The sequence below is a fragment of the Dermacentor variabilis genome, chromosome 3 (assembly GCF_050947875.1).
Source record: "Dermacentor variabilis isolate Ectoservices chromosome 3, ASM5094787v1, whole genome shotgun sequence".
Classification (NCBI taxonomy): Eukaryota; Metazoa; Arthropoda; class Arachnida; order Ixodida; family Ixodidae; genus Dermacentor; species Dermacentor variabilis.
In genome coordinates, this window is record NC_134570.1 from 141,267,928 (window position 1) to 141,295,088 (window position 27,161).

Consider the following 27,161-nt stretch of genomic DNA (forward strand, 5'->3'; position numbering starts at 1 on the left):
CAGTGATCCGTCTCAATGATAAACCTCGAGCCGGCTAGATAGCATGACAATTTCTGAACGGCCCACACGAGACATGCACACTCTTTCTCGGTGGCGCTATACGCCTGCTCACGACTGGTCAGCTTACGACTAGCATACAGGACGGGGTGTTCTACTTCTCCCTTTTCCCGTTGGCACAGTACAACGCCCATGCCTCGCTCACTAGCATCGCACTGAACAACGAACCCTTTTGTATAGTCTGGCGATCGTACCACAGGCTGATTTGTTAGGGCACTCTTTAGGGCGCTAAAAGCTCTTTCCTTTGTCTCGTCCCAGACGACTGTTTGAGGCTCTGTCTTTCTTAGAGCATCCGTCAGGGGAGCCGCGATATCAGAGTACCTAGGGATGTACCTCTGATAGTAGCCGGCGACACCTAAGAACGACCGAATATCGGTCTTCGTGCGCGGTTGCGGAAAGTCTCGCACAGCGGCCACTTTTATTTCAGAGGGGCGGCGACGACCCTGACCAATCACGTGACCGAGGTAGACAACCTCGGCCTGTGCTAACTGGCACTTAGGAGCCTTTACTGTCAAGCCCGCTTCGCGCAGGCGGGTTAGCACTGCCCGCAAGTGTGTCATATGCTCAGACCAGGATGCGGAGAATATCGCTACGTCGTCTAGATACGGTAAAGCGAATTCTTGCTGTCCCCGCAACACTTTATCCATGAGGCTTGAAAAACAGTATGGCGCGTTCTTCAAACCAAAACTCAACACTTTAGGACGGAATGTTCCCATTGGTGAAATGAACGCCGCATACCTACTAGCCTCTTCTGTAAGTGGAACCTGCCAATAACCCCTGACAAGATCTAGGGTGGAAATAAACTGAGCGCTACTAACTTTCTCAAGGCGCTCCTCGATGTTAGGGATCGGATAAATTTGATCCTTAGTGATGGAATTAAGCCTGCGGTAGTCGACGCAAGGACGAGGTTCCTTGCCCGGTACCTCAACTAAAATCAAAGGGGAGGTATAATCACTCTCACCTGCCTCAATAACACCGAGCTGTAGCATTTTCTTTACCTCAGCCTCCATAATATCGCTCTGGCGGGGTGACACCCGATACGCCTTGGATCGTACTGGCTCTGGGGAGGTAAGTTCTATATCATGAGTAAGTACAGAAGTCCTACCAGGCCTCTCAGAGAACAGACCTTGAAACTCTTGTAATAGCTGGTGTAGTTCGGTTTTCTGCTCGGGCGACAGCGGTGCTTTACTGATAAGGTCACTAATGACTTGACCGGTGTCTTCCCTGTTCGTCACGGAGCCTAGTCCCGGAAGCTCGACCGGAAGCTCTTCAGGAACGTTTACCATCATGCACACCACTGCTTCCCTTTGTCTATAAGGTTTGAGCAGATTACAGTGGTAAACTTGCTGTGCTTTAAGCTTTCCTGGCAGACTTACCACGTAGTTAACGTCCGACAGTTTCTGAACAATTCGTGCTGGGCCCTCCCACTGCACGTCTAGTTTGTTGTTTAGCGATGTGCGCAATATCATGACCTCATCGCCCACCTCAAAACGACGGGCCCTGGCTGTCCGATCATAATAAACCTTGGCCCTCTGCTGGGCCTTTGTCATTGCTTCACCTGACAACTCCTGTGCCCTTCTTAAGCGTTCGAGGAGCTTAAGTACGTACTCCACCACGACTGGGTCGTCGCCCCTACCTTCCCACGATTCTCGAAGCATGCGAAGCGGAGACCGAAGCGAGCGACCGTACACCAGTTCAGCTGGCGAAAACCCCGTAGCCGCATGCGGCGCGGTCCTTAAAGCAAACATCACCCCAGGCAGACACAGCTCCCAGTCAGTTTGATGTTCAAAACACAAGGCTCTCAACACGCGCTTCATGACGGAGTGGAGCTTCTCAACGGAATTCGACTGTGGGTGGTACACTGAGCTGTGTAGCAGCTTTACCCCACACCTTTCGAGAAAAGTTGTCGTCAAAGCGCTAGTAAACACTGTGCCCTGATCTGATTGAATTTCTGCAGGAAAACCAACTCGCGCAAATATGGACAGTAGTGCATTGACTATCTCAACTGAGCTGAGTTCTTTAAGCGGCACTGCTTCAGGGAACTTTGTCGCTGGGCAGATCACAGTCAATATGTGTCTGTACCCCGTGGCTGTTACCGGCAGAGGTCCCACTGTATCAATAACGAGCCGTCTAAAAGGCTCCGTAATGATAGGTACCAATTTCAACGGCGCCCTTGATTTGTCCCCTGGTTTGCCCACCCGCTGACAAGTGTCACATGTCCTCACGAAATGGTCTGCGTCCCGAAAACACCCTGGCCAATAGTACTCTTGCAAGAGACGGTCCTTAGTTTTCTTAACTCCTAGGTGTCCGGACCACGAACCCCCGTGTGACAAGCGCAACAGATCCTGACGATAGCATTGAGGCACGATCAGCTGATCGAACTCCACTCCTCGGCGGTCTAGATACTTCCGGTACAGGACTCCACCTCTTTCCACAAAACGCGCAGTTTTCCTGGCGATACCTTCTTTGACATTGCAGCGCACGTTTTCCAGGCTGCCATCCTTTTTTTGCTCGGCTATCAAAGCCGACCGGCTGACTTTTAGCAACCTATTAAGTCCGTCGGACGTAGGCGCGATGAGCAAATCAGTAGATAGCTCTTCTAGCTTTCCCGTGTCGGGCGTTTCCTCTCCAGTATCTGGCGCCTTTAACGTTACAGACTCAAGTTTATTCAGTTCGGGCGTGCTCTGAATATCAGCTTGCTGCGCCTCTGACCCTTTTTCGTTGTTTGATAACGTCGGCCCCGCAACTACCGCCTTTGCAGCGAGCTCCCGAACCTTCGATCTGGTTAAGGCCTGAACACTAGCTTCACCAAACAAAAGCCCCTTCTCGCGCAGGAGGCGATCGGACCTGTTTGAAAATAGGTACGGGTACTGGGGTGGCAACATAGATGACACTGCCGCCTCCGTCTCAAGCGCTCCGAAAGGTCCTTCAATAAGCACCTTTGCTACTGGCAGACACACGCTATGAGCTTCCACGGCTTGCTTGATCCATGCGCACTCGCCCGTGAACATATGGGGTTCTACGTAAGACGGGTGAACTACATCCATCGTAGCTGCGGAATCGCGAAGCACTCGGCACTCTTTCCCGTTCACGAGGAGGTCTCGCATGTAAGGCTCGAGAAGCTTCATGTTCTCGTCAGTGCTGCCTATTGAAAAAAACACAACTTTTGGTGTTGTTTCCGGACACTGCGCCGAAAAGTGACCCGGCTTCTGGCACGTATAACAAACGCGCGCTTGCCTCATCTCGAACCGCTTTCTGCGTTCGGCTTCGGCTGCCGCCGTCTCCTTAGGTTCGGTCGCACTGCTTCCACTCGCATCCGCACTACGCGTGTTCCCCTTTGCTCTCATGGGTGTGAACTTCGGCCTCTCAAACTTCGAGCCGAATTCACCCTTTTGACCGTCCTTAGCTCCGCGAGCCCGACGCGTCACAAACTCCTCGGCTAGCTCAGCGGCTTTAGCCACGGTACAAACGTCTGGCCTATCCAAGACCCAGTATCGCACGTTCTCCGGTAACCGACTATAAAACTGTTCTAGCCCGAAACACTGCAGAACTTTATCGTGGTCACCGAACGCTTTCTCTTCTTTGAGCCACTCCTGCATGTTTGACATAAGCCTATACGCAAACTCTGTATATGACTCACTTCTGCCTTTCTCATTTTCCCGAAACTTCCGACGGAACGCCTCCGCAGACAGCCGGTACTTTTTTAGAAGACTCGATTTCACTGTGTCGAAATCCTCTGCCTCCTCTCTATCCAAGCGAGCGACTACGTCGGCCGCCTCGCCGGGTAACAAAGTGAGCAAGCGCTGTGGCCACGTTTCCCGAGAGAACCCCTGCTTCTCGCACGTTCGCTCAAAGTTAACCAGGAACAAACCAATGTCCTCTCCAAGCTTAAACGGCCGCATCAGGTCAGTCATTTTGAACAATACGCGTTCTCCTGCACCGTGTGCCTGACTTCCATTACGAGCGCGTTCCATCTCTACCTCAAGACGCTTCATTTCCAAAGCGTGTTGACGGTCACGCTCTTCTTTTTCTTTCTGCTCTTTAAGTTCGCGCTCCTGTTTCTCTTTTTGCTCTTTAAGTTCGCGCTCCTGTTTCTCTTTTTGCTCTTTAAGTTCGCGCTCCTGTTTCTCTTTTTGCTCTTTAAGTTCGCGCTCCTGTCTTTTTGACCTCTCCTCAATAGTCTCAAGGCATTCCGACAGCTCGTCATCCTCAGCCTCTAACTCAAGAATAGCCTTTAGCAGTTCTGGTTTTCTGAGTTTGTCTGAGACATCCAGACCCAACTCTCTTGCAAGCTCCAACAATTTCGGTTTGCGCAACGACTTCAAATCCATGGCTGCTCTGAATGCTGCTTTCTCTACTGCTTACTATTGTCTTGCCGCAAACTAACCCGGCAGCAACGACAACCACAATTACCAGCTCTGTTTCTGACACTAACAAAAGCCTGGCAAAGCTCAGAAGAAGAAAGTCCCGCACTCACCAAACCTCGCAGGCAGGAATTCCGCGCAGTCGTTCCGCTGCAGGCAACCAGTCGTCACACAGGGCTCGTTGCACTGCTCCCGGATCGTCGTTGAGCTGCTCAGCATACAGTCAACTGCATCTCTTCGCTGCTGGCCTCCGTTGTCGCGATCTCACCGCTGGCAGACAGTTGTTTGAAGTCGGAGGCGATCTCACCGCTGCCAACCAGATGTTTTGATCGCACCGCTGGCGCGATCGGTTGGGAACTCGGCGCTGACGCCCGTGGCTGTACCTGGGTCGCAAGCCCCAAGGGTAGCGTTGGCCTGGCGGCCTGGGGTACAACTGGAAGCATCCGAAGGTCCCGGCAAAGCAAGAGTCGACTGGTAACAACAAAACAACTTGTTTGTTTTAACATCGCAAAGAGTTGGCGGTCAGGTTGACCGAAGTAGAGAGACGGGAGAGCACTTTACTCAACAGAAGAAATCGGAGCCCTCCTTTTGGCGTCCGGGGGCAGCTGTTTTTATACTCTCGCAGTTGAGGGCAAGAAGGAACCCCTCAATTGACGAGCACGTGATTGTACAATGGGCTAATGGTGACGCACACTGTCGTAGCGCCGCCGGTCGGGCACAAAGACTGGGATGAGAGGGTGATCCCTGCTTTCGCATCGCCTGGTTCGGGCACAATGACTGGAAGGAGAGGGTGCCCCTGCTGTCGCATCGCCTGGTTCAGGCACAATGACTGGAAGGAGAGGGTGATCCTTTGCGGTCGCATCGCCGCAGTCGCGCCTGGAAACACCTGGCGGGGAGCGTTGCGGCGACGACGATCGGGCCAAAATGTCTGCCGCCCCGCCGCAGTCGCGCCGGCAAAACCGCGTGTCGCAGGCGAAACGCAACAGTGGGCTACAGAACCTTTCGGGACTGTTCGCGTTGACCGAATACACGATAGCAGGCATGTTTGCGAAGCGAGACGGTCAGTGTACCTTTCCTTTGCAAAATAATAATAATAATAATAATAATAATAATAATAATAATAATAATAATAATAATAATAATAATAATAATAATAACTGGAGAGGAGCTAGAAGCCACGTGTTCCCGCCTGCTTTAACACAAAAGAAAGGTTCTGCTGGGAAGGGGGGGGGGGGGTGAAGCGCGCGCTTTTAGCGGCCGGCCAAACTGCGGATCGGAGCTCTGCCTCGGTTGGTGAGCAGCGCTGGTGCTTGCGGCACGTGGTCGAAGGAAGGTCGCGCGAGCCCGGCGCATGTGCGCGCAGTGTTCGTGCAAGTCGAGCGCGTTTTCGAACGCGCGTTCGCAGCTGCATTGACAGCGCTTGCTCGTGTCTTCATGTCGCGTCGTTCATGTAGCTGCACTCTACTTTTTTCCAATAACGCATAGTGGCGGCCGCGTTTTGACGCGCAAAAAACACTCCCGTATATCGTTGCTTTCGTGCGCTTCGAAGGACCGTGCAGTCGCAATTAATGTGAAGCTCTCCGCTACTTCGTCCCTAATTTAAGCAGTTTGGCACAGTGCATTTCGATGGACACTTGCGTTCGGCTGCGTGGGCTGTTGACGCCGCAGTGTTTCCCTGCAATTAAGAGGGGGAACTATGCCGCCGCGATCGTTCAGCCGCCACGGGAATGATGGGTAGTGCACGAATTTGTCTCATGTTCGTGCTTGGGGCTACAGACGTTTGTGTGGCTTCGTTTATTACGCTTTATCTGGGCTAAATTGGCCGAAATTTCGAAGCAATTTATACTTTCTTTTTAATGCGAAAGGTAATACAAGCAACGTGAATAATCGCCGATTTCACTGGTCCCGCCTTTCGATGCATGCGTCCATGGCGTAACGGTTTCAATATCGGGCCTCTGTGCTAGTGGTCTTGTGTTTGAATCCTGCCGTCGGACAATTTCAATAATGCTTACTGAGTTACGCGTAACGCAGTGCCTTCTTAAAAATGATAACTTTGCAAAGTTACCAAGCCATTTAAAGCCAGAAGGATGAAGTTCAGGCAAATCCATTTAATAGCCATCATTTCCACGCTGGCCGAACTTGCCCTGCTTGCAGCTGCCGTAGACACGGGCGCCACAGTTCCCTCCAGTAATTATTGCTTGAAACTGTGGTTGGGGCTGCGTTGTCGGCCGTTCAGATCGTCCACGTCACCATAACGACCCCTTTTTGCTTATCGGTCGGCCGCCTCTTGTGTGGTTTCTTTCGGGCACTAGTTCCTTCAGTGCTTCTCGCTTTGTCGCACTTTTCATGCGGATGTACCCCCCAACCTTAGCGCATGCCGCCTATCGCTTGCTATATCATGCAGTGACCCTTTTGTGCCAGCGCTTCCGAATGCACTCGATAGTGAATGCACTCGATAGTGCGCTAGAAAAGCGTGCTGGCTATTTGTAGCTATTGGTTTAAGGAAGCGCTTGTAGAGCACTGAAGGAATATTGTTTTAATTGTAGGGATATGTTATTAAATTGTTTTCACTCGTATTTTAGATTGAGCTCGCGAAGCGGGTAGAGTGAGCGGCAAGTGAGTATAGTGAACACTGAAGTTGAACAGATGTTAATGGGGGCAGCATTTGTACGACAGTTTCGCGTGAACTGCTCAGCACAAAGGCGTCCTTTGCCCATTCCCGGGTGCTCTCTGTGTCGCGTCAGTAGCTGTACTTGGCATCTTCGTTGTCGCATGTATAGCTTCGCCCGTGTAGAGCGAGAAGTTTTGGAGAAGTTAATAGGTGCGACGCCGAGATTGGTCTGCCGGTGTGACGTCGTCTACTTTTTGCCCGCCGCGATATTTCGGGAGCTATGACGCATGCGCTGCTGAGCTCGAGCGCGCGGGTTCGATCCCGTCCGCAGCGACAGCATTTCGATGGAGACGAAGTGCGAAAAACGCTCGTGTGCTTTCACGTGCACGTTGAACAACCGCAGGTGACCAGAGTCAATCCAGTCTTTCACTGCGGTGTGCTTCCTAATCAGATCGTGGTTTTGGCACGTAAAGCCTTAGATTTATTATTATTATTATTATTATTATTATTATTATTATTATTATTATTATTATTATTATTATTATTATTATTATTATTATCGTAGTCGTCGTATAATTGTAACTGTATGGTGACTTCCTCAGAAACATCGCCATGGAGGAAAACGGTTTCCGCTGCACAGGGAACAGTGCTACACGTAGAATCGCGGTAGTTCAGGAAGGACGAGTGTGCATGAGGACGTATTACTTGGTCGAACTATATGTATATGACGAGCTTGAACAGCTGCGCTTAAAAAACGTAGGACTGAGGAAGTCACCACCGCGACGTCCTTGTCTGGCTTTGTTTTGGTCCCTGGTTTTTTTTTCAGCTCAGCTGTTCGAACTCGTCTTGCGTAGCGAGTGTGCGCTCCTCCGTTGCCCGCACGTGCACCGTGCCGCGGGAGCAGAGAACAGTCGGCCGCCGCTTGGTCGGCGTTTTGAGCGCGGGCGGCGACGCGGTGGAGCGCGTCTCTGTTCCGGCACGACGAGCCCCCAGCTCTTGAGCGAAAGCGATAAAGGAAGCTTTCGAGGCTCACGCACGCGGTTTCCGCCTGAAACCGCGGATTTCGCCCCGGAGCTGCACATTTCGAATGACTCAGCGCGGGCGCTGCGAAGTGTTCCTGCCGCGCGCGTTTTCTTTGCACGTTTTCCTTGCTGCTACAGGCACTGCCGAACGGAAGGGCGAATAATTGCGCGTTTCCGACACAGAGAGAGAGAGAGAGAGAGAGAGAGAGAGAGAGAGAGAGAGAGAGAGAAAGAAAGCGGGTAGGCCAATTTTGAAACTCACGGAGACTTAAAACGACTGACGTAAACCGGGAGTCCGAGCAAATGCGTTCGTAATGGGATATTATTTCTTCGTCTTTTTGCGTTTGTTAAGGGACGCGCGCAGTGCAAGTTACCATTTGCGTTGCTGCCGCGTCACCGAGGATTTTAGGCTGAACGCTTCGTGACTTCCGTATTTTAGTTACGCCTGCGACTTCACTCGCCGCAACGTTTCCTCCCTGAGTTTAAACGCGTTTGGTTCAAAGCGTCGCAAAGGAAAAAGGAAGGCCCGTTTGGTGAAAAGCGATTTGAGTGCGGTTTAAAGAACACTTTCCTCGTTATCGCAAATCGCGTACGAGTTCGGTACGTGCTCGTGGACGGGCGCTGTTTTGTCTATCCGGTTGCAGCACTGTGTTGATTTTCCTCTCGCGCCGCTGCCTAGTCGCAGGAACCTCCGGAAGGCGCAGGGGAAAGCTTGTGCATGCAGAGAAAGCCTTATGTGCAAGCGATATGCTTATGTGCTCAAGTAACAGCCCGTGGAAAATTCATCACAAGCCGACCCGTCGGCGCGCCACGTGAGAGGCCGGCACTCAAGAGAACGCATGTAGTAAATGCACTTGTAGATGCACGAGAACGCCGTGTAACAAACGCTTACGCTTTGATAACGTACTTGTACTGCATAAAAGCTATTTAAAAATAAAATAAAGAAAAGCTTGTTTACGCCCGAGCATAGACTACGTCCTTTGAGGGTTGGAGAAAACCCGGAAAAAAACCAACGAAGTAATACCCTTGTCAACCGGGCAAGTGTAGTTATGGAGAGTGTCACTTGGTTTAACTACACTTTGCCAAATCTAAACGTCGCAAGTGGACTGTCACTTGCAGAAGAGTGCACTCCGGTCGGATCGAGGCGTTCACGGAACGCACTTTGCTGGCTGAGTGCCTAGCCTCGGCGTCAGCGATTTAAATGGTACAAAATGCAATGCATAAAAAAGGGCACCTAAGTTCATTATAGTTGTTGAACAGCCTTTAACCAAACAATCAGAACAGAACTTGCTCATATTCTATTCTCGCACGATCACATGCCGCCTCGTCGCACGTTACAATGTTGTTATGGATTAGCTAGGCATTCGTCTTGTGCGGCATTGACTCATAATAAAAATATTTTCATTTTTGTTGAAAAAATATTGAAGTGTGTTCTTATTTATAATACGACTTAACACAATCACTTTCTAGGAGTTTTTTTTTTCTTTTTAATCTACATCTTCAAAAAATCCGATCTTGGTCTGTTGCCAATTTTTCTTCACTGCGAGTGTGCTCTGTTCTCCCTTTTAGCACCGCGTAGCCTAAAGCGTCATTCAAGGTCCCGAAGTGCACTCCCCGTAAGTGCACTTAACTTGCCCGCTTGACAGGGGTATTAAGGTATTGTCTGTCTCAAAAGTTCGCATGCCAGAAGTTACCGACCATCTCGGTCATATTGCTGTATATGGTGGCTCTATATTTGACCGTGATAGACTAATTTGTGGCTGCTTGTGATTTCGTCGAGGCCAGAAGAACCGTGTATTGCGAAATCGACATCGTGTACCGTGTGTACGTACCTGCTGGCCACAGTCGCCAAATTTTAACCGATTGCGGCAGATAGTGCGCGGGCCCACTCGCCGATCACGTCGACTTATATGTGAATGCGGCTTTCTGATGCCGAGGACCAGGCCGCGGGTTTTACTTCCGGCCATGGCCACACCCTACAGGGTGGTGGACTGCAAAAACTCATGTGCCGAACATTGTACGCGCGTAAAGGAATTCTGGTGATCGAGCGCAATGTTCTGCGACTCCTATAATCGGCGCTGCGTAGCTTTGGGACTTTGTGTCTCGTCAGCCCATCGACCTGAAACACTGTTTGAAAGTTTGCAAAAAACACCTATACAGAGGCCTGTTTCGCCATATTCGTGCCGACGCATCACCGAGAACTGATAAAGCGATCGCTAAGCGAACTACGATGCTCTGTGCTTACGGCACACAACGTTGCTCTAACTTTGAAAGTGGTTGCTGCGCGTCGAAAGACGAGCTTCTTCTGATGGGCGATCGCTGTTCCGTGACGAGGATAACATAATGGTGGTGAAGAGCCAACCCGCGAAATAATAATCTAAATACGGCTGGCTATATAGATGTTTAAATAGAATTCAACGGGTAATTCGCACAGCGTGGACGGAGGTGTGACCGGAAACGCGATGTGCGGGACAATAATTTTGGACAGTAATTCGGCCTCGAACGTGATATACGCGACGTACTTTGGAGTTCCGAGTCGGCACAAATAGACGTCCCGATGGTCAAGGGCACATGGCGCACTTACACGCGCGTTGTGTAAAAGTGCTTCCATTTCAGCTACTTGGATTTTGAGACCCACATACGCATCCTTAGCACTACAAGATACCAAAACTGGCAGAGAGTAGATAGAACAAGCGCTTCTGTATGCCACTTGAAATTTATTCTTTAGAAACGTACATTTACGCGTATACATTCGGCATACGTGGAAAGGACGCTATATCCGTCTGTGAGGATAGATTAACAATGTGTGGTTCGAGAAGCCGATCGCGCTTGAATTTCGTCTGATGCCCCTCCCCCCTCGTCTTGATGGCCACACGGTACAGCACACTCGCTTCGGTCTAAATTCTTAATTGCTCAGATCTGGGTTGCTAGCTGCTGGCCACCCGCATCCGAGACAGTGAGCCGGCAAGTCCATACCGAAACGTTTTCTCTTAGGTGAGCTGGTTCGTGCCGAAGAACTGGTAAGTACGGCGCAACAGTAAAGATGCAGTGCACGGGACCAGCGGTAACTAGCGCCTGTACTGTGCTCTGAATCCTTAATTTTGCCCTTGATTTCTTGCTGCGCTATGCTTGTTTTCGTCCTTCGGCAAGTGCGCTCGTTCATTGCTTTTTTCACTGCACAAGCACGATCGTGTTGGCTGGCACCGACCGCAGCCTCCTCTGTCGAAGCACTGTCTTTGTAGAACGCTGATTAAAGCCTGCAGCCGCAATGTTTCCTCCCAGCAATAGCTTGTTTTCTTGGGGTTGTTGCGTTTCAGCTGTGCTCTCGTGTTTCTCTCCTGGAAATCCGTGTACGTCGGCAAATCGTGTACACCCTATAAGCTTAGCACGATTTCTGAATGCTGTTTGCCTACTTGTAGCGTATACCTTGCCTACGTGGGACGACGCTGACGCGAGCGCCACGATCTCCGCTCCCTGTTGTGCAGAGCAGCGCGAGACCAGCACGCGACCTGGTACTCGTTTATTTAGCGCATACACGATAACACGTAAGGCTAGCCCTATAAAGCAGGAATCTATTTCGGCGTGGAACAATAGGCTACCAGTGGATTCATGCTATGCTCATTTCGTTCCATTATTTAACTTATACAATAAGTATCAAAATCACGCGTTACACTTACTGGGAAAGAACAAACAAACAAAAACTTAGCACTAACACACAGGTTGCTAAGTAGCTTTCACTTTCACTCTATTAGGGAAGAAAAAAAACAAACAAATATTTTTTTTACCGTGAAAAAACTTAACCTCAGCACCCCTTGAAAAACAATTTTATAATAACGATTGCCCGTTCTTCTATTGGTAATTGCTATACTCTGATTATAAGCTCTTGATGGCGCTGCCTTCTGCTCGGTGCATGGAGAAGCACATTCAAAGGAACTGGCGCACGAATCTTGCTCCTTCTGTCTACATCGTGCGTGTAAATGCTCGAAAATGCTGCCGCTGGTCCCCCCGTTTGTTCTCGCCATAATGTTGCCACTCGTCGCACCGAACCGAGCTGTCCTAAGTGTGGGCGTGGTCCGACGCAGGCGGTGAAGCTGGAGAGCGCCCACCCGGCGGGTCGCACCCGCTACCTGGTCGTGGTTTCCCGGACGGGCTCCCTGGGCGCCGAGGAGGCCTGCCTGCTGGGCATCGACTGCAACTCGCGCACCACCATCGGGCTCGTCATTCCCGTCTGGGCCGACGCCCGCATCACACTCGACGGGGACGGGTACGTACGCGCGGCACGTTGCGTGCCAGCTAGTTGCTGCGGCGTACGAGGCACGTCAAAGGATGCGAATCTTTCTGCTGTGTGTAATGTATACGATTGACACATTAAAAGCGTTTAAATGTTCATGTAGAGAAGGCAGGTTAAAACGAGGAGTTTGGTGCCATGCACATTAAGTAAGGTTAACTCCTAGAGCTGCTAGTTTGGGCTATTGTTGGCACCGTTAACTTTAAGGTTTTTCCCCCCCTTTTTTCTCCTATGCGCGACAGCGTGCTCGAACTAAAACTGCTCTGAGAAAAGCCGTAGTTGAAAACTTTACCATTTCTGACGACACGTGTTCGGTGCGCACTGAAACGTTGACTAGATAGTTTGATAGAGCAATGAAAGATTGTTTCCTGCAGTGTTAGTGTAGTCCTTCTTTGCATCCGTCACATTTACTTTCCACAAAAAAGTCGTCACAAAATAAAACTTGATTTGTCCCCCATCAGCAATACGAGTTTTCCCCTTAAGGGGAAGCCATGGGACAAACCAGCACACTTAAAGGTGCAAAAATTTTTGTGTGTGCTACCGCCTTACTTCAAAGGGAATGCGCGTATCATCATCATCATCTTGGGGAAATATCCTCGTTAGCTCGAAGCTACAAAGGAAACCCCCTACGGTTTCCCCAGAAAGTCGCAATTGAAGGAACATTTGTCCAGATTGGAGGAACGAGCCACCTGATCTAACCAGGAGGGTATTGCAGGTGGTATACAGAATCGAAATCATTCTAAAACTCGACCCTTCCAAGTGCTAGCAAGCCTGGGAAACTAAATTCCTGGGAAATCTGCAGTTTGCCAAATTATTTTTGCAAATTTGATAGCTTTGCGAAATGATGCAACATTTGTTCCAAAGTAATAATGTTACAAAATGCAGAATGTTATGAGCACTGTAAATTAAAACCGTACTTTAGTTTACAACAAGTATTAATTGCTTTCAATCGCATTGAAAACACGCTTCGCTTGAAGGTCTAGCTGTAGAACTTATTCAAGACATGGAAAATATCTAACTTGTAGCAGTCTTTCACACCTATTCAAACTTGCAGCTCATTATTGTAGATAGAACTCGTTGATACGTGACAGTGCTGTACGCCATGCATGTTCTGTGGGTATTTTTGGCGTATAGTTGCATGGTGACCGCACGAAAATGTTGCATGTCTCGTTGTGTCAGCGCCGTCTAACTTTACGTGCGCTCATGTTTTCTACGTTGTCGGCAGTAGCTTGAGATTTCAATAACCAGAACTTTTTTCACGGTGGAATGTGCGTTTGCTTAGCGAGGTGACGCCTGAGTGTGTCGGCTGATGTGCCCATGCAATGTTTGTCGTGGGTCACGGGAGAGCATGGAGGCGGGCAGTGGAGTCGCGCAAGGAAGCTATCGCTGACTTTGATAATCATATCTACGATGGCTTCAGCCACGGTGTTATGGCGCGTGCGTATGTTCTGTGCTGCAGTAGCTGGACGACATGCATGTGTATGAACAACTTATGGCAGTGAGCCTTCCTTCAGGCTGTTGACCTTGAGGTCGTCGTAGCACCGCTTCTTTTACCTACAGTCGCCTCTTTTGCTGTTATTAGAGTTGTCGGACGATCCCACCGCTGGCACACAGTTGTAGGCGTTGTCGGTGTTAGATACGGGACCTTTTCCGGAGCCTCCTTCGAGTTCACCAGACCACATCGAATCGCGCCACACCTAAGTAAGGAACGCCGCAGCAGATCTACCACGTTCCCGAGGCGCGGCACGTCCAAACAAGTTGGCGTCCCCCACCTCGTGCGCCACATCTGGAGCTATCCACTGCTTGACTCTTCCCAAAAGTGTAGCGAGAGCCTGGCACTGTTCCAGGTAACGTGAGTCCCGAGGCAAGACTGCTGTAAGGCACCGTGAAGCCCTGGCAGCAATACCGCCATCCGCCTTCGTGAAGGCAGTTGCAGACCGGGAAGGAAATACCGCAGACAAATAATCCCTCGGAGAATTGGAGCCCAAGGAGTGACCCTCTGAGCCCAATGTGACATACACTCGCACGGGCGCCTACCATTGGCCGAAAATGACGACACCTGAGCGGGCTCGCCGATTGGCCAAACGTGACGTGACTTCGACACACCGAAGGGCTTAAAAGCCAGAGACCGGGAGCAGCAAGAGAGCATTCCTTCATTCATCTCTTTCGAGCTCCTTGTCACGGGCCGCAGCGTCCGAGTTGCTGCCGGCCCGTAATGACCTTATGACTGTTAATTTCTTTGTACTCTCACTGTAAATAATGTAAATAAACCTCCAGTTTTCATCTCCAAGTCCTCCTCAACCTCGGCCAACTCCCGCACCCAACGGCAAGGTCCCAAATCTGGGGGACAGCAATTGCGATTGTCCTCCAGATCCAACAACGGACGGTCTCGCCGCTGCCACCATTTGTAAGGGTTGAAGGTCGTAGAGAGGAACTTGGGAGGAACTAGGCGTACAGGGTTTATTTACAGTATTTACATTTTAAACAAGAGATACATCGACAGTCTAGCGTGGCTCCCAAATGGAGCACGCAAGACGAAGCATACAGCAAACGAGCACACAACTCACGAGCACACTGACGAGCACGAGCACACTCTAGCAGCGACAAACAGCCGCTTATAAGTACTCCGTGCTCCCTAGATCCCAAGGTGAGGGAAAACGGCAGTTCACCGCCGATTCGCAGCGTCCAACGTCAACGCAGTCGACCCGCCGGTTGTCCATTATCTTGCGCCTCTAAATTCCAGAGCTGCCTTTCTCCTGTAGTCGCACGAGTGTCAGCAGACTGTGACGAATCCTGGGGACCCCGTACCGCAAAGCACCCTTTTGTTAGGGAAGCTCTTCTTTCTGCCGAGAGAGACCATGAAGACCCGGCAAATCAACCAACAATACGTTGGGCGCCAAACGTGGCCTGCGCTGCTGCCGTCACCGATTCTCCGAACGAGGCGCATGGTGGATTAACGCCGCCGTAGTCCGCAGTTCTCTGAAGGAAGTTCATGGTCGGTTAGTGCTGTCGTCCTCGCTGGTTCTCTGAAGGGCGCCACCACCGCGGGTCGGTCGAAGCACGTGCAGTGGGCTGAAATAGCTTTGCAGAGCAGTACCCCTGTAGGCCGATCGTAACACTAACTCGCGAAATAACTACAATATACTGGCGCGTCCGTAGTATTCACCATGTAGTCTATGTTGTTCTTGTTTAGACGACACTGACACACCCGCAAAGTCTGCCAGATTCTCGGGGAGATTCCCGGATTGGGGCCATTTCTTCCGGTTGTACGCTTGACAGGAAAATCTCCCGGAAATCGCAGTTGTGCCCCGTTTCTACCGCACCCACTGCGTTGTCTGGCCTTATTGGCAAAAGAAATCCAACTCAGTCCAATCCAGTGGGACGTTCATGGCACATAGCATTGTTAAGAAAGTAGTAGGGAAACCCTATACGTGCGTTATTTCGTCAGCCACACGAGCCGCTCTTCACGCTGACGGAGTTGTTGGGCGCCCTGGCCCTAGTCTCATTCAGCTAGTGAGCGAATGTCGCGTTCCACAACTACAGCAACACTAGACTCTCCATTGTTCTACTCGGCGTCAGCCGCTTCGGCGTTGCGTAGGCCTACTGTCAGTCATGGCTTAAAGCAGCAAGGAACGCTATCGAAAAAAAAAAAAAGTATCAACTATTTCTAAAGTAGTGCTCAACCGTAGTGCTCGGTATTTTGTTGATACCACAGAGCATTGCAGAGTGACAGCGGCAGTCACCGACACCGACCCCACCTCCGGTCACAAAATCTTCCGGATTCGGCTTGTCCGAACTTGGCAGGTAGGCGACAGATTACACGCGCGGGATTATAATCTGCCGTTAGTAACGCAGCCAAGTTGCAGCTTAGCGCGCAATGGGACGTGCAGTGAGGCTTGCGCGGATTGTTGGTGTGCGATTGCATGCGAGGTCGTTGCCCTCCGGTCCCTCTTCCACTCGCTCTGCGTGCCTGCTTTGCTTATGTGCGCGCGTGTACACAAACACGCGGGAGTCCGACGCGCGCTCATCCGTATCCGCATCTCGTTTTTGGAAACGGAGGCTCGTCCTCCTCGCAGGCTCCCCTACCAGCTCGAGCTTGTTTCTTTTTTTTTTTCCCCCTTTTGGCGCCGATACCGTGCACGTGGAGGTTTACGTCTGGCGTCCAACGAGAGCTCCCGCATATCCCAAACACCAGGGCTGAACGGAGGAGGCCCCCCCTCTTTGGCTGCCGCAGTCTCTCTTTCGGCAGCTCGCGAGCTATTTGTGGTTGAGGCTGTACGGTGATCGCTTGTCTATACACGTAGCCAAGAGACGAACACAGAAAGCAAGGGTGGGTCCCCCCCATTAGTGGTAGGGTGCATGTAAACACGGCGTGGTGGCCTGAATTTGCCACCCGCATTACCGCCTCTCGGCGAAGATGTATATTGATCGGCGGGCTCGGTCTGGCAGGGATGAATAAAAGTCTTCGGTACACAAACGACTTTCATGTGTCGAAGACATTACGGTATAACAGCGTTCTTTATTTCAACTGTAATTATGCCTATGTGGGCAATCTGCTACACTCACTCGGAAGTCCCTGCTTTTGCCTCGACATCTGTCTGGCACAGCATCGGGTTGCAGCATGCGCCCGTTTTCCGCGATAATCCCGAATGGTTCGGTGTTCTTGTGATAGCGTAACATACGAGCCCGCCTTTTCTTTGTGTGTGCCCCCCTCCCTCCCTCAGCAACGGCGTTGAAGTTGCGCCCTGTGGCAGGGCAGTATTAGTACTGCACGAACACGTAAGCATTACGCCACGTGTGGCGGCGCGCGTACGGCATTCCCGAAAATCGCATGACAGGTGTCTGCGGAAGCTCGCCGCAGGGGAGCGACCTACTGCAAACGTGCCTCCCTGTGCACCGGCAATGTACTCGTCGGGGAAATGCGGTCTACCGACGATGCGATTGCGCATGCGTGTATGACGCACGCCATGCTGCATCCTACCCACAAAGCTTGTGCCGTGTGAAGTGTGTAATTTCCAATTTATCAGTGAGATGAATAATTAGTCGATTATCTATTTCGATTTCTCCTGAAAGTGATGTACTCGTTTTTGTCTAATCCAGCTCAAGGAGTACAGTTGCGCTACCGCGACAGACGTGTTTCTTTTTTTCTTCTTTTAAATGTGTTCTCGTATATACAGTTTCTCGTAAGATGTTTTGTGGGCACATGTACTGCCGATTTTGGACTCTGCCTAACAACCGCGGGCAGACGTTAAATGGTTGAGAGGATACGTTCGTTTTGTCGCTAACGTGGTATACTTTTGCAGCATATCAAACGTGGCGGTTTGCACGTGGGCGGCTTAACAGCGCGAACCGTTCAGATCTCGTGTACGCTCGTTTAGTGGGAGGGAGCCTGCGGGCGACTTTGAACGATCACCACAGACAGACGCGAAAACGTAACGAACGCCAACATTGCAGCAACCCGAGTCGGAGCTCCTTAAACAGCGTTGTGTAAAGAGCAGGCGGCCTCGGTAACCGGCGGAGGGCCACTGAGTTTTCAGTGGTCTATGCAAGCGTATGCACACGTCTTGAGTGATATCTGTAACGGTGCCAGCATGAGCTAACAATAGCATTTGAATGTGCTTGCGGGCCTTGACAGAGAAAAAGACAGAGAAGAGGGAGAGTGACCGAGGTGTTAACTGGAGAAGCGAAAGCATCCATTCAAGAAGTTTTAACAGATGGTGGTAGTTGTACTCATACGAGAAAATTTCACGAATCTCGTATAGTTTAGTTCTCTGTTAGTTATTTTTGCCGTGACGTGAGATTTCGATTACCGAAATGTTCATTGACTTGGATTTATATTGCATTCTTCCTCTAAGATAATTTCAACATTAGCGCACGCTACTTTCACGGTAGTAAAGTAATGCCACGTTCTAGTGAGTGTTCAACATATTAGGTATTGCTTTTCGACACCGTATACTCGCAGGCGTACGTGTATTAAATGAAGTCGGTGACGGGACCAGTTGATATGGGATCCTGTGACGGAAATTTTCAGCAGATCAGTTTGACTTTTAATATAGCATCGTTCAGAACCTCCCGGGAAGTTGTTGATTTTTTTGACAGAACAGTTTGGCTTTTCCTTTAATATATGTCTTCATTCGCAACCTTGCGGAACGGTCTCGATGAATTTCAGACATTTAGCAGATTCCCTGTAAGGTTTTTCCTGGCACAGTACGCCACACACATGCAATCCGCACCTCGAGCAGTCGATGTTTGCAGGGTGTTTGGATCCCACCGATGGCATCGGTTGTTGGGAACTCGGCGCTGACGCCCGTGGTTGTACCTGGGTCGCAAGCCCCAAGGGTAGCGTTGGCCTGGCGGCCTGGGGTACAACTGGAAGCATCCAAAGTCCCGGCAAAGCATGAGTCGACTGGTAACAACAAAACAACTTGTTTATTTTAACATCGCAAAGAGTTGGCGGTCAGGTTGACCGAAGTAGAGAGACGGGAGAGCACTTTACTCAACAGAAGAAATCGGAGCCCTCCTCCTTGGCGTCCGGGGGCAGCTGTTTTTATACTCTCGCAGTTGAGGGCAAGAAGGAACCCCTCAATAGACGAGCACGTGATTGTACAATGGGCTAAGGTGACGCACACTGCCGCCGGTCGGGCACAAAGACTGGAAGGAGAGGGTGACCCCTTGCTTTCGCATCGCCTGGTTCGGGCACAATGACTGGAAGGAGAGGGTGACCCTTTGCTTTCGCATCGCCTGGTTCAGGCACAATGACTGGAAGGAGAGGATGACCCCTGCTGTCGCATCGCCTGGTTCAGGCACAATGACTGGAAGGAGAGGGTGACCCCTGCTGTCGCATCGCCTGGTTCGGGCACAATGGCACATACACTCACACACGCACATGAAGACACGTGGCATCGGAACATGCCTGGAAACGCCTGGCGGGGAGCGTTGCGGCGACGCCGCACGGGCCAAAATGTCTGCCGCCCCGCCGCAGTCGCGCCGGCAAAACCGCGTGTCGCAGGCGAAACGCAACAGACCGCCCCGCCGGGGGAAGGAGCTCCCGATGGACAGAGGACTGCATCCGCTGTCCGGAGGGATGTCGCTCGATGATGCTCATAACCGAAGTCGGGCGTCCCTCGACGTTTCTTGAGCGCAGCGCACAGAGAAGGCCTCGTTCTCTCGTTCAGGTTCGCACGGGACACTGCAAAGTGACTTCGGGAGAGTTCACATTTTTGCTCTCGTTCCCGGCAAGCGTTAGAACTACGCTGAAACTCAACCGCTCAGTCAGCAAGCACGGCACAACCCTCACTAAGCCCTGCCAGGCTCTTTCCCCTTTTTATACCACTGCCTAGTTCCTTACAGCAGTCTAGCATCACTCAGAACGCGTCCACAAATTGAAACATTGCACTAGAAAGCATATCATCACTTTGAAACACTAAACAAAAGCAATATGTTAAAAAAAATCCTGCCTCAGGAAGAAAAACATCAGTAACAAACAATTTTTAGGCTGATTCCTACGTTAGGGGCTTCGACTTAAGCCATCGGCGTTACCGTTGAGACTCCCCTTTTTGTAACGCACCTCAAAGGAATATTGTTGTAAAGCGAGGCTCCAGCGCAGGAGGCGGCCATTTTTGGGAGAGATGGTCTGCAGCCATTGGAGAGGGCAGTGATCCGTCTCAATGATAAACCTCGAGCCGGCTAGATAGCATGACAATTTCTGAACGGCCCACACGAGACATGCACACTCTTTCTCGGTGGCGCTATACGCCTGCTCACGACTGGTCAGCTTACGACTAGCATACAGGACGGGGTGTTCTACTTCTCCCTTTTCCCGTTGGCACAGTACAACGCCCATGCCTCGCTCACTAGCATCGCACTGAACAATGAACCCTTTTGTATAGTCTGGCGATCGTAGCACAGGCTGGTTTGTTAGGGCACTCTTTAGGGCGCTAAAAGCTCTTTCCTTTGTCTCGTCCCAGACGACTGTTTGAGGCTCTGTTTTTCTTAGAGCATCCGTCAGGGGAGCCGCGATATCAGAGTACCTGGGGATGTACCTCTGATAGTAGCCGGCGACACCTAAGAACGACCGAATATTGGTCTTCGTGCGCGGTTGCGGGAAGTCTCGCACAGCGGCCACTTTTATTTCAGAGGGGCGGCGACGACCCTGACCAATCACGTGACCGAGGTAGACAACCTCGGCCTGTGCTAACTGGCACTTAGGAGCCTTTACTGTCAAGCCCGCTTCGCGCAGGCGGGTTAGCACTGCCCGCAAGTGTGTCATATGCTCAGACCAGGATGCGGAGAATATCGCTACGTCGTCTAGATACGGTAAAGCGAATTCTTGCTGTCCCCGCAACACTTTATCCATGAGGCTTGAAAAACAGTATGGCGCGTTCTTCAAACCAAAACTCAACACTTTAGGACGGAATGTTCCCATTGGTGAAATGAACGCCGCATACCTACTAGCCTCTTCTGTAAGTGGAACCTGCCAATAACCCCTGACAAGATCTAGGGTGGAAATAAACTGAGCGCTACTAACTTTCTCAAGGCGCTCCTCGATGTTAGGGATCGGATAAATTTGATCCTTAGTGATGGAATTAAGCCTGCGGTAGTCGACGCAAGGACGAGGTTCCTTGCCCGGTACCTCAACTAAAATCAAAGGGGAGGTATAATCACTCTCACCTGCCTCAATAACACCGAGCTGTAGCATTTTCTTTACCTCAGCCTCCATAATATCGCTCTGGCGGGGTGACACCCGATACGCCTTGGATCGTACTGGCTCTGGGGAGGTAAGTTCTATATCATGAGTAAGTACAGAAGTCCTACCAGGCCTCTCAGAGAACAGACCTTGAAACTCTTGTAAGAGCCGGTGTAGTTCGGTTTTCTGTTCCGGCGACAGCGATGCTCCACTGACTAAGTCACTAATGACTTGACCGGTGTCTTCCCTGTTCGTCACTGAGCCTAGTCCCGGAAGCTCGACCGGAAGCTCTTCAGGAACGTTTACCATCATGCACACCACTGCTTCCCTTTGTCTATAAGGTTTGAGCAGATTACAGTGGTAAACTTGCTGTGCTTTCCGCTTTCCTGGCAGACTTACCACGTAGTTAACGTCCGACAGTTTCTGAACAATTCGCGCTGGGCCCTCCCACTGCACGTCTAGTTTGTTGTTTAGCGATGTGCGCAATATCATGACCTCATCGCCCACCTCAAAACGACGGGCCCTGGCGGTCCGATCATAATAAACCTTGGCCCTCTGCTGGTTCTTGCCATTGCTTCACCTGACAACTCCTGTGCCCTTCTTAAGCGTTCGAGGAGCTTAAGCACGTATTCCACCACGACTGGGTCGTCGCCCCTGCCTTCCCATGATTCTCGAAGCATGCGAAGCGGAGATCGAAGCGAGCGACCGTACACCAGTTCAGCTGGCGAAAACCCCGTAGCCGCATGCGGCGCGGTCCTTAAAGCAAACATCACCCCAGGCAGACACAGCTCCCAGTCAGTTCGATGTTCAAAACACAACGCTCTCAACACGCGCTTCATGACGGAGTGGAGCTTCTCAACGGAATTCGACTGTGGGTGGTACACTGAGCTGTGTAGCAGCTTTATCCCACACCTTTCGAGAAAAGTTGTCGTCAAAGCGCTAGTAAGCACTGTGCCCTGATCTGATTGGATTTCCGCAGGAAAACCAACTCGCGCAAATATGGACAGTAGTGCATTGACTATCTCAACTGAGCTGAGTTCTTTAAGCGGCACTGCTTCAGGGAACTTTGTCGCTGGGCAGATCACAGTCAAAATGTGTCTGTACCCCGTGGCTGTTACCGGCAGAGGTCCCACAGTATCAATAACGAGCCGTCTAAAAGGCTCCGTAATGATAGGTACCAATTTCAACGGCGCCCTCGATTTGTCCCCTGGTTTGCCCACCCGCTGACAGGTGTCACATGACCTCACGAAGTGGTCTGCGTCCCGAAAACACCCTGGCCAATAGTACTCTTGCAAGAGACGGTCCTTAGTTTTCTTAACTCCTAGGTGTCCGGACCACGAACCCCCATGCGTCAAGCGCAACAGATCCTGACGATAGCATTGTGGAACGATCAGCTGATCGAACTCCACTCCTCTGCGGTCTAGATACTTCCGGTACAGGACTCCACCTCGTTCCACAAAACGCGCAGTTTTCCTGGCGATACCTTCTTTGACATTGCAGCGCACGTTTTCCAGGCTGCCATCCTTTTTTTGCTCGGCTATCAAAGCCGACCGGCTGACTTTTAGCAACCTATTAAGTCCGTCTGACGTAGGCGCGATGAGCAAATCAGTAGATAGCTCTTCTAACTTTCCCGTGTCGGGCGTTTCCTCTCCAGTATCTGGCGCCTTCAACGCTACAAGCTCAATTTTATTCAGTTCGTCAGCTTGCTGCACCTCTGACCCTTTTTCATTGTTCGATAACGTCGGCCCCGCAACTACCGCCTTTGCAGCGAGCTCCCGAACCTTCGACCTGGTTAAGGCCTGAACGCTAGCCTCACCAAACAAAAGCCCCTTCTCGCGCAGGAGGTGATCGGACCTGTTCGAAAATAGGTACGGGTACTGGGGGGGCAGCATAGATGACACTGCCGCCTCCGTCTCAAGCGCTCCGAAAGGTCCTTCAATAAGCACTTTTGCTACCGGCAGACACACGCTATGAGCTTCCACGGCTTGCTTGATCCATGCGCACTCGCCCGTGAACATATGGGGTTCTACGTAAGACGGGTGAACTACATCCATCGTAGCTGCGGAATCGCGAAGCACTCGGCACTCTTTCCCGTTCACGAGGAGGTCTCGCATGTAAGGCTCGAGAAGCTTCATGTTCTCGTCAGTGCTGCCTATTGAAAAAAACACAACTTTTGGTGTTGTTTCCGGACACTGCGCCGAAAAGTGACCCGGCTTCTGGCACGTATAACAAACGCGCGCTCGCCTCATCTCGAACCGCTTTCTGCGTTTGGCTGCCGCCGTCTCCTTACGTTCTGTCGGACTGCTTTCACTCGCATCCGCACTACGCGTGTCCCCCTTTAATCTCATGGGCGTGAACTTCGGCCTCTCAAACTTCCAGCCAAATTCACCCTTTTGACCGTCCATAGCTCCGCGAGCCCGACGCGTCACAAACTCCTCGGCTAGCTCAGCGGCTTTAGCCACCGTACAAACGTCTGGCCTATCCAAGACCCAGTACCGCACGTTCTCAGGTAACCGACTATAAAACTGTTCTAGCCCGAAACACTGCAGAACTTTATCGTGGTCACCGAACGCTTTCTCTTCTTTGAGCCACTCTTGCATGTTTGACATAAGCTTGTAGGCAAACTCTGTATATGACTCATTCTTGCCTTTCTCATTTTCCCGAAACTTCCGACGGAACGCCTCCGCAGACAGCCGGTACTTTTTTAGAAGACTCGATTTCACTGTGTCGAAATCCTCTGCCTCCTCTCTATCCAAGCGAGCGACTACGTCGGCCGCCTCGCCGGGTAACAAAGTGAGCAAGCGCTGTGGCCACGTTTCCCGAGAGAACCCCTGCTTCTCGCACGTTCGCTCAAAGTTAACCAGGAACAAACCAATGTCCTCTCCAAGCTTAAACGGCCGCATCAGGTCAGTCATTTTGAACAATACGCGTTCTCCTGCACCGTGTGCCTGACTTCCATTACGAGCGCGTTCCATCTCTACCTCAAGACGCTTCATTTCCAAAGCGTGTTGACGGTCACGCTCTTGTTTTTCTTTTTGCTCTTTAAGTTCGCGCTCTTCTTTTTCTTTTTGCTCTTTAAGTTCGCGCTCCTGTCTTTTTGCAGTCTCCCTCTCTTCAATGGTCTCAAGGCATTCCGACAGCTCGTCATCCTCAGCCTCTAACTCAAGAATAGCCTTTAGCAGTTCTGGTTTTCTGAGTTTGTCCGAGACATCCAGACCCAACTCTCTTGCAAGCTCCAACAATTTCGGTTTGCGCAACGACTTCAAATCCATGGCTGCTCTGAATGCTGCTTTCTCTACTGCTTACTATTGTCTTGCCGCAAACTAACCCGGCAGCAACGACAACCACAATTACCAGCTCTGTTTCTGACACTAACAAAAGCCTGGCAAAGCTCAGAAGAAGAAAGTCCCGCACTCACCAAACCTCGCAGGCAGGAATTCCGCGCAGTCGTTCCGCTGCAGGCAACCAGTCGTCACACAGGGCTCGTTGCACTGCTCCCGGATCGTCGTTGAGCTGCTCAGCATACCGTCAACTGCATCTCTTAGCTGCTGGCCTCCGTTGTCGCGATCTCACCGCTGGCAGACAGTTGTTTGAAGTCGGAGGCGATCTCACCGCTGCCAACCAGATGTTTGGATCCCACCGATGGCATCGGTTGTTGGGAACTCGGCGCTGACGCCCGTGGTTGTACATGGGTCGCAAGCCCCAAGGGTAGCGTTGGCCTGGCGGCCTGGGGTACAACTGGAAGCATCCGAAGGTCCCGGCAAAGCATGAGTCGACTGGTAACAACAAAACAACTTGTTTATTTTAACATCGCAAAGAGTTGGCGGTCAGGTTGACCGAAGTAGAGAGACGGGAGAGCACTTTACTCAACAGAAGAAATCGGAGCCCTCCTCCTTGGCGTCCGGGGGCAGCTGTTTTTATACTCTCGCAGTTGAGGGCAAGAAGGAACCCCTCAATAGACGAGCACGTGATTGTACAATGGGCTAAGGTGACGCACACTGCCGCCGGTCGGGCACAAAGACTGGAAGGAGAGGGTGACCCCTTGCTTTCGCATCGCCTGGTTCGGGCACAATGACTGGAAGGAGAGGGTGACCCTTTGCTTTCGCATCGCCTGGTTCAGGCACAATGACTGGAAGGAGAGGATGACCCCTGCTGTCGCATCGCCTGGTTCAGGCACAATGACTGGAAGGAGAGGGTGACCCCTGCTGTCGCATCGCCTGGTTCGGGCACAATGGCACATACACTCACACACGCACATGAAGACACGTGGCATCGGAACATGCCTGGAAACGCCTGGCGGGGAGCGTTGCGGCGACGCCGCACGGGCCAAAATGTCTGCCGCCCCGCCGCAGTCGCGCCGGCAAAACGGCGTGTCGCAGGCGAAACGCAACAAGGGCCGCAAAATTTGTGCAGTAATTGAATACTCGCATCCTGTTGTAGAATCCCGGAGCCTTTCCGACTACAGTCGATCACGCAGCCTCGCGCCGTTTTGTTGGCCCGTAGTTATCGGTCCCATCGACACGTGCCGCCCCACAGGTGGCGGGCTGTTGCCCCCTCATTTTTTGTCGATTTCCGCTCGCGTCCGGTCGGCCGCACGCGCGCGCGCGCCCGCTCAAGCCGCCTTTTGCTCTGTCGCCTCCCACGCGATCATGTCGCTAGAAGCGCTCCGCCCCCACGTCGTCAGTGTGCCGTTGACAGTGACAGAGTCATCAGCGAGGCAATCTTCGCGTGAAGTGCGGGGACGCAGCTCCTGGTGTCGCCTCGCTCGGGGTTTTCCGAACGCCTCGCGCGACTGCGTGCACGGTGCGAGCCTTGCGACGGCCTCTTTTGCGTTGTTCCGTTTTTACTTACGTTCACCGGCACGGCTGATGGACGTCGTCGAAAGTGACCCTATGGCTGTCCACTCCGTGGCGGGTATTTGTTGTAGCGCTTCGCTTGTTTTTGCACCCGTACAGTCTTGTGCAAGTGTTTTCCTGCGCGGTTGTGGGTCCGCGGCCGCTCGTTTCAGCTTCAGTTTGGCGTTTCTTTCGCGGACGGTGGTGTGACCTATCTGGAGGACTGCGCGAGTGTTCAGCCCAGTGAGCACTAGATCGCAGCACGCAATGTTAGGTTGAGCATGCAAACTGGCCGTAACCGTTGTGGAAGTTACATGCCGAAAGCGAATGTTTGGATGCTTAATTGTCATACCGAAGTAATTTCGCTAAGCGTTAAATGCAACCTACAGCCTTACGCTAAATCCGCTTTCAAAGGCGACTTAATGCAAGCGGAAGTTGTCGGACATCGCAGCAATGGCGCTTAGAGATTGGCTTAATAGTTTTAACATTAATCGTATTTTATTTCCTCGTGGTGATAGCACTAATCGGTTGTCATTCTAATCACGTAAAATAGTAAAATACTTTTTTCGAGATGCGAAATTTCATTTCGTCCACTTCTCTCAAGCTTGTGCACATGCATTACGTTTCAGAATTCAAGCCTCTGGCCTTTTCACGGATAACTTCCTTCGAATTCTTATCGAAAGAAAACTACGATACGATTCCTTTTTTCTGTTTAATAGACGGTCTGCGAGCGCTTGTACATTGGGTTTACATTGTCTTTCATTTGTCCATTGTTGCCAAGCAACAATAATTGCACATCATCACTACGGAGGGCTGTGAAGAATTGACATCACACGGCTGCAACACCTTCAGACAGGTTTAGTTTCACAGCACATTATCTCGTCAAACAAGTCATGAAAAGGAGATTATTTTAATTCATATGAATGATGATGTAGCCAAGAGGAAAATAGAAGGCACTGTGAACAGTATTTGCTGAAACATAAGCCCAGCAAAGCTATTGTTCTTTTTGTTTTGTCCCGTCGCGCAGCGATTGTTTGGTGGGGACGGTATCGTGACAGTTCTTTGACTGCCTTTGCTTTTTGTCTGTTCCTTTTCAGAGGTTTCAGCGTGACATCTAGCAGCGGGCATTACATATTCAAGCCGGTCTCCGTGCAGGCCATGTGGTGAGTGCGACGGTTCCCGTTTGTCTGAAACTTTGAAACTTCCGGCGTGTCCGTGTTAAACTTTCCCGTTACCCACCGTGGCGGCTTAGTGGCTACGGTTGTTGTGCTGCTCAGCACGAGGGCGTGAAATCAAAT

At 51.2% G+C, this 27,161-nt stretch overlaps 1 protein-coding gene across 3 annotated transcripts in view; it reads left to right on the top strand.

Annotated features, from left to right (window-relative positions):
• The window catches only part of ssh (Protein phosphatase Slingshot), a 380,590-nt gene that overhangs the window by 293,499 nt on the left and 59,930 nt on the right, over nucleotides 1-27,161 (top strand). For all 3 annotated transcript variants that reach the window (XM_075686428.1, XM_075686427.1, XM_075686429.1), the window contains exons 5-6: nucleotides 12,137-12,318; nucleotides 26,961-27,026. In XM_075686428.1, coding sequence (XP_075542543.1) covers nucleotides 12,137-12,318; nucleotides 26,961-27,026 — 248 coding nt within the window. The remainder of the gene's footprint in view (nucleotides 1-12,136; nucleotides 12,319-26,960; nucleotides 27,027-27,161) is intronic.